General features: G+C 38.7%; 1 protein-coding gene across 1 annotated transcript in view; it reads right to left on the reverse strand.

Annotated features, from left to right (window-relative positions):
* Positions 1 to 7500, reverse strand: part of dip2a (disco-interacting protein 2 homolog A) — a 162527-nt gene that overhangs the window by 35031 nt on the left and 119996 nt on the right. Inside the window, 4 exon segments of the mRNA XM_082176032.1 lie at positions 1 to 85; positions 1565 to 1675; positions 3792 to 3883; positions 4955 to 5152. The exon segment at positions 1 to 85 is cut by the window's left edge and continues 39 nt beyond it. Of these exon segments, the coding sequence (XP_082032158.1) occupies positions 1 to 85; positions 1565 to 1675; positions 3792 to 3883; positions 4955 to 5152 (486 nt within the window).

Raw genomic sequence — 7500 nt, forward strand, 5'->3', positions numbered from 1 at the left:
GGCCCTTCTGACAGGCATCAGTGGTCAGAGCCAGTGTGACCCCGCAGCTGCCCAACAGAAAGCCCACCTGCTGCCCACCTGCATCCTGAGCAGGGGCGAGAGACAGTCACTCACACAGCACTCACACTCTCTCTCTCTCAGAATAATCCCCTAACCACTATATGAGCCTCATGTGAACTGGACTGGGTTATTGTGTGTGTAGCATTTATTTATAATGTGGAATAACTGTATTCATACGCCACCACTTACCATGTGCAATATCATTATTTACATGCTGCTGTCAAACTCTTTTTAGTGTTATATTAATGCTCGTTGTAGTTTCCAGTGGAACAGAATTGTGTTGATATGTGCACTCTAACTGTACAGCTGAATGACAAACAGAATTGAACTGTTATTGTGCGCTTGATTTGCAAGCATTAGCGGTCTCCATCAGAGCACACACACACAGAGAGCTGCAGAGATCTTCACACACTCAGCTCAGTTACAGGAGAGCAGACCCTGAGGTCTGAGTGAGCAGTTCACCTCATCCTTCCCTCACGCCTGTAACACCTCTTCCCCTCCGAAGCCCTACAATTATACCTGTTTTCCAGAAAGCTTATTTTATTTCATTTTGATAATACTTTTTCTATTTTTAATGCAATGTTTTTGGGATATTTTTTTATTTTATTTACCTTTAAATTACTAGATTTGATCAATAAACAATAAATAAATATTAATTTAGTAATTTAAGCACATTCCTCACATTCTTTCAATTTAAATTTAGACCTAAACCTTGTAATTCAGCTGAAATGATCTTACAGTGGGAGTCTTTGTCGACCTCTTGTGGGAAAAACATAATATAACATGATTTTTCATGAGTCTCGCCACTAGATGGCCTTATAGCGGCTGTTAGAGCTTATTAGAGCTGTTCTGCTGGGTCCTAAAGTCAGATTCTCCTCAGGATGCATTCAGAAACACATGTACACATTAACACAATAAATTCCTCTTGAAACAAACTTTGTTGTATTATTTTAATTTAATACTGTGAAGCTGCTTTGATACAATCTGTATTGTGAAAAGCGCTATACAAATAAACTTGACTTGACTTGACATTATACAATTATTTATTTTTAGTTTGAGTTTTGAGGATTTTTAGGTGTTTCTATGTGTACTGAAGCATTCCTCACATGCCATTCATCCCTAAGGGGGTCAAACTGACCCGTGAGCGAAGGATTTATTACTTTTTAACTACACAAAACTCAAGTCAACAACTTCTGAAAGAAAAAACAGAAGTCCTATGGTCTTGGACCCCTCTGTTGAACACTCAATTTTTTTATGTTTTCGGGTCAACATGACCCGAGGGAAGGAAGAGGGTTACAGCAACATGATCATTTGACCAACAGCATGGTTTTTTTTAATGCTTATACCAATTGTGTTTCCAGTTTTGGTAATGCAATGCTGTTTTGGTAAGGATAATAATGAGTGTGATATGATGACATCAGGGTGTCCTGCGGTGTATTATCCGGCGCTAGGGATAGTGTTGTGTGTGTGTTGTGTGTGTGTGTGTGTGTGTGCTGATCAACACCTTTCGAGTGAGTGGCACCTCTATGGGCACCGGCACCAGCTCTGCCAGCAGACATCCGTAAAACGCCACCATAAACATCACCGGATCATTGTTCGGGAACACTAGTGCAACCTGTGGAGACAGAGCAATAGATTTATGGGAAAACTGCATTAAACTGCTTGTGTTCATGTTGCTTATCATCCTGATTTTTGTATCACGTCTTTTATTCTGACCCTGTAACATCCATCATTTGGGTGTGTCACTAAGTGTTACTCTAGTATTATAGTATTATAACATTTATTATAAATTAGCTTTTATTTGTACGTTTTCAGTATTTTTTTCATATTGTATAATTTTGATCATTTTATAATTTTGATCATTTTTCAGACATTAAAGGCGCAGTATGTAAGTTTCACTACTAGAGGTCACTAATTCAAAACAATATCAAAAGTGTAGCTTGATGACTCCGTGAATGAGTGTGGAATCATGGGAGTGGTTGTGTTCACCTCCACAGCTGATGGACAGCAATCCGACGGGACTCAGGCAGAAATCATGTTCATAGATGAGCGAATGTATTAAAGTTTTATTAGCGTTACAGTGGTGTGAGGGCAGCCGAGAGGACATTTCACCTGGCTGTTTTTATCATGCTTATATGCCGCAGTTATGTTTATTTTACCATTAAAGTTGCCTTTAACATCCGCCTCCTTCATCCCTGAACCGTTACACGTTACACTGGTTAAAATAGCAGATTTCTCTGGATTTAAACATTGTTGGAAACACTTGGGATAATGTAAGTACTAGGGCTGTCAATCGATTAAAATTTTATATCGCGATTAATCGCATGATTGTCATGAGTTAACTCGCGATTAATCGCATTTAATCGCACATTTTTTTATTTGTTCTAAATGTACCTTAAATTAATACTTTTCAAGTTTGTAATACTCTAATCAACATGGGCATGGATAAATATAGATGCTTTATGCAAATGTTTGTTTATTATTGAAACCATAGTCAATATAGAGCATAAGGACGAGACATGTTTCAAAGGTCATAGATGTTTTTCAAAGAACTTGTTCATGTCTATTAGACATATGTAGAAAGAACAAAAAAAATGCCAGGTTACCATTATTCTCTTTCTTTGCACTGAGCAATTTACTAACACAAACATGTTTAGATTTTGCATGACAGGGCAGCTCTTCTGAAAATGCTAAATGTACATTTATTATTTATTATTACATTGTAGTTTGTCTCTCTCTGTGCCCATTCTGATGAAGCTAAATTCTCAATAAAACTGTTTTCATTGGTATATTTTACTGTTTCTGTTGTCAAACAACGGAATGAATTTGAAATGGTGACTGAAACGCAACCCATTAAGACATAACCAGCTCTCCCTTCCAAGATGTTAAGTTAATCTGCACAACAATTCTGATAATCGAGCCGTCGTCTGGTGAAATCAAATTCACATAAGATAAAGACAATATCTGTGCTCTGATTTCGGCTATACTTGTAAAATTAGTGAAGCAACATAATATCTGTGCTTAACTGAATTAAAGCGCTGCTCCTCCGAGAGAGAGAGAGAGAGAGAGAGAGAGAGAGAGAGAGAGTGCTGAGAGAGCAGTACCGGCGGTACCGGTAGATTCTCAGAAACTAAATAAGGTTTAGGCGCTTTGTTGAAGGGAAAAAAATCGCTAAAGGGGTCTGCAATGTCGCTAAGTTGGCAACACTGTGTATCTCCATTTCTCCAACTAGAGGTTGGGCCACGGGTCAAACAGAAAATACGCGCTGCGTTAATCGCGCGTTAAAAAAATTAGTGCCGTTAATATGATTTTGCGTTAACGCGTTATTAACGCGTTAACTTTGACAGCCCTAGTAAGTACACAAGTCAACTAAATATATAACACTGTTCTAGTGGTTTTTGGATATTTTAAAACAAAAATCTTACATATTATTCCTTTAAATGACGTATTACGTTATTATTAAAGCTAAAAATAGTAAAACTAAACATATCTAGCTAGAAAGCTAACATCTTAGCCTACTAGCTTACCTAAGTAGTTAGAAAACACTTGTTTAATTAGGGCAACATGCTATGTTTTTGATAGAGGGTGAATGGGAATGAAATCATGACATCACAAGCCTTTAAACCCCTGATCTGCTGCCCTGATCGTGTGTTGGGTGAGTGACAGTCCTCTAGCGCTACATAAGAAAGCGTCCCACAGGAGCAGTGTGTGATCCTGATGAACACACTCACTCTGTCTCCGGGCCGTAGCAGTGGCTCATTCCTGCTGCTCAGTTTATTCAGCAGCGTAAACGCAAGTTTCTGACTCCGCGTCCACAACTTCCCTGTGAAAACAGGATTATACACACAAGCATTCAATCCTGCGCTCTCTGTTCACTTATCAATAAGAGTTCATTCACCATTACCAGTACAAACAGTGCAGATATACAGGATTACCCTTGTGAAACAGAAGCATACTTGTGAAAAGAGTTCTTATTATGGAAATAATGAACTTTAAAAGAATATACTTCAGTGGGATCTGAATGCAATGTTGTAATTCCAATTAAATTAAAAGTATTATAGTTTAAACTTAGATTAAATGCAGTCGGCTGAAGTTCAGAGTGTTTTGACCCACTTCAGGAAGACTTCAGTACATCTTTAAATGTCATTTCATCATTACTTCTATTGTCTTTGAAATATGGTTAAAGTTACTGACAAGCATTTAAGATAAACTAAAATATACTTGTGTCATTTCTATTGAACTTGTATATATTAGTAATTACACATTTGTAATGAAGTTGCAATTTACATTCAAAATAAATGAACTTTACATGTAATATCGAATAACACACTACAGTAAAACTACTTCACATGTGCTTTAGTATGGTGTGTTTCAGGGTAGTTATGCATCTAAGTACTGAGTAATATTAATTAACAATTTGTTGTCTGTTATTACTAATGGTAAGGACATGTAAAATATGTAAAAAGGACACAAAAATAAAGTGTTACTGTGTACTTCTTTAGCGCACGACAAAAGTAAACTGTACTTTAAATTAAAGCTTTTAATTTATTTGACATTACAGTGCATTTAAAAGTGTACTTAAGTGTGTTCAGAAACAGTCCTGAACGTGAGCTCTAAGTGCACTTAAGTGGCCAATTTACAAAGTACAATTGCAGAAGAAAGATGTACATTTCAGATTTGAAGAACACTATGAGTGCACATTCAGTACAACTGAGCTCACTTCTTTTTTCATAAGGGTATATTAGCCAGATTTTGAACATTAACTAAAAATGACAAATGCGTTACCAATGAGTCTAGTTCAAGAAAGACGAGCAGAATCTTGTGTAAGCTGTTTGTGAAAGCACTCTTAGGTAAATGATTGGCTTGAGTTGAGCGGGACGTTCCACAGGCGTACCGTATGTGAGTGTGTAGACGGGTTTGCCGGTGTTGTCCAGAGCCGTGAGGCAGGGGCTCTTGGGATGTGTGTTTCCCCAGCGCTGTAGAGAGGCCAGCAGTGACGGAGGCCAGTTCGTGATCACACCGAGCGGATCCCCGTTCAGCGCTCGCATCTCACCCCCCTCAGGCTTGGGCTGGTTCGGGTCTGGCTGCTGGACTGTAATATACAGGGACAAATATACGACAAAGCATGAAGTCACTAATGTAAAGCTGTTGCTTTACGCAAACAATCAAATTATAACATCTGTGAGAGACCATGTCTAAACAAATTCTGTTTGTGAAATCATTTCTTAAAGGTGACATATGATGCCCCTTTTCACAAGATGTAATATAAATCTCTGGTGTCCCCAGAATGTGTCAGTGAAATTTCAGCTCAAAATCCCCCAGATCATTTATTATAGCTTGTCAAATTTGCCCCTTTTTGGGTGTGAGGAAAAATGCACCATTTGTGTGTGTGTCCCTTTAAATGCAAATGAGCTGTTGCTCCGCCTACGTTCAGAAGAGGGCGGAGCCTTCAGAACTCCAGCAATAACAAAACACCAGTCTCACTCATCCAGAGGCTCAGAATAACCAGTAGCGAGAGCAGCTTTACAGAGACTCAGAGGTTCACTTTTAGACACACCTGGACGTTTCTGAATGTGTAGTGGAGACATTTATTAAAATTTTAGTTGTGGAGTTACAAAGATTCATCTGTTTCTGGGGGATTTCTGTTGAAAATAAAATGAATCCACTGCTCTCTTGTCTCATCTGAGTCTGGGACTCTGAATAGTGTCCAGTGCTCGTCTGTGCTCAACAACAGAACGGTTTACATGCTTTACTCAAACTTTTGCCATTGCGCTGGAACTGGTCACTGTTGTCGCTTGAGAAAGCAAATGTCGGCTCGTGTGTGTAAACGTGCAGATTAATTTTTTAACATGTTTGCAGAGAAAGGCTTAACAAAACAAAGTTACTGGGTTTCACTTTTCTGGGTTGGTAGAAGCACTGGAGACCCGATTATAGCACTGAAACACGGGACAAGTCAGATCTTCATCATATGTCCCCTCTGAAGCTATAGTGCTTTTTTCCCTCCAGCGGGAGTTCTTCTCTATATCAGTGTCAGTGTTTCTGAACTCCTGAAACGCCTCCATTGTAGTCTTGATTTTCTTCCGGGAACGAATATTCCTCATTTAAATAATAATAAATAAAGGGGCGGGGCCTGGTTGAGTTAGTTAGTAGTGTGTTGAAACTGGTGGTTATGGTAAGGGGCGGGGCATTTCCCAAACACGCTCAAAGTGCTCGACCAATCACAACACACTGCTCCAGCCGACCAATCAGAGCACATCAAGTATGATCCACATTGCAGCTTGTTCTGGCCAAGCAGAATAAGCTGGAATGTGGATCAGACTTAATGTCACAATTCAACCGGCTGTCTAGTGTCTATATGAGACTATATGTGTCCCAAGAGGGGCGAGAAACAGGATGAGGATGGAGGTAGAGATAGCACTGCAACAAGCTCTGTGAAAATGGAAATACAAGATGGTGGAAAAAGCTAAAGATCAATGTCGATTATAAATAAGTTCAGTCAGTGTAAATTAAATCAGAAATTTTCTCCTATATGTATTTTTTTTATTGTATTGTATTGTATTAGAGTAACACACTGATGTCAAAATCTAAATCAGTCTATAAGGTTTCATGATGGACACTGAAATCCGCTCACTAACAGAGTTTATGTGTGAGAGTGATTTTAAATGTCACTAAACACCGATTCGTCTCAGGGTGACTTATACGTCCTGAAGATGAGATGTGACACGGCTTTAAATAGATTTGATTGATTTTGTGTGTGTGAAACCGAAAGAAAAGCAGAGAGAGAATATAAAGGGAAGATGCTGCTGCTGCTAAGAGAATATGAAAGAGTATTTCTCAGAAAGGTAAGAAAGGGTTGAGTGAACAAAGAGGGAGAGAAGGGGAAGGAGAGATTGATGCAGGGATTCTCAATTATTTTTAATCCCATTAAAAACCCTCAAATAGTTAGCGGATGACTGTGCTGGAGACTGGCCACAGAAGAGGCTGGAGACATTGACATGGTATGGCATACTAAAATCTGGTCGTATGGGTAAATAAACAATCAAAACAAAACCTGTATTAGTTATAAAGGCTCGGTTTTGATGAATACAGGCATGAAGAGTGTTTAATAGCATGTAATAAAAATCCCATTCATTTTCTGAGTAATGGACTTAAGTGTTGTTGGCAGAGGCTTACACTAGCTGTCTGACTGAGACACATTAAATGACTACAGGAATCCACTGTAATTAGAGTAGTGGCGTGGAGAGTAAGGCCGGTGTAGTGTACACACAACCAACCCGAGGTCAAATCTCTTTCCATTGGATATCATTACATCGTTTGGTTAAATAATAATTAAGAAAGTGTTTGAGAAGTGGATGGTGTCACATGTATGATCTGTTTTGTCTGAATTCTTGTCCCTGTGTTTCGGTTTGACCTAGTTTTCTTTGTTATCAGTTTTCCCGC

Source organism: Leuciscus leuciscus (assembly GCF_965113295.1).
Source record: "Leuciscus leuciscus genome assembly, chromosome: 7".
Lineage (NCBI taxonomy): Eukaryota > Metazoa > Chordata > Actinopteri > Cypriniformes > Leuciscidae > Leuciscus > Leuciscus leuciscus.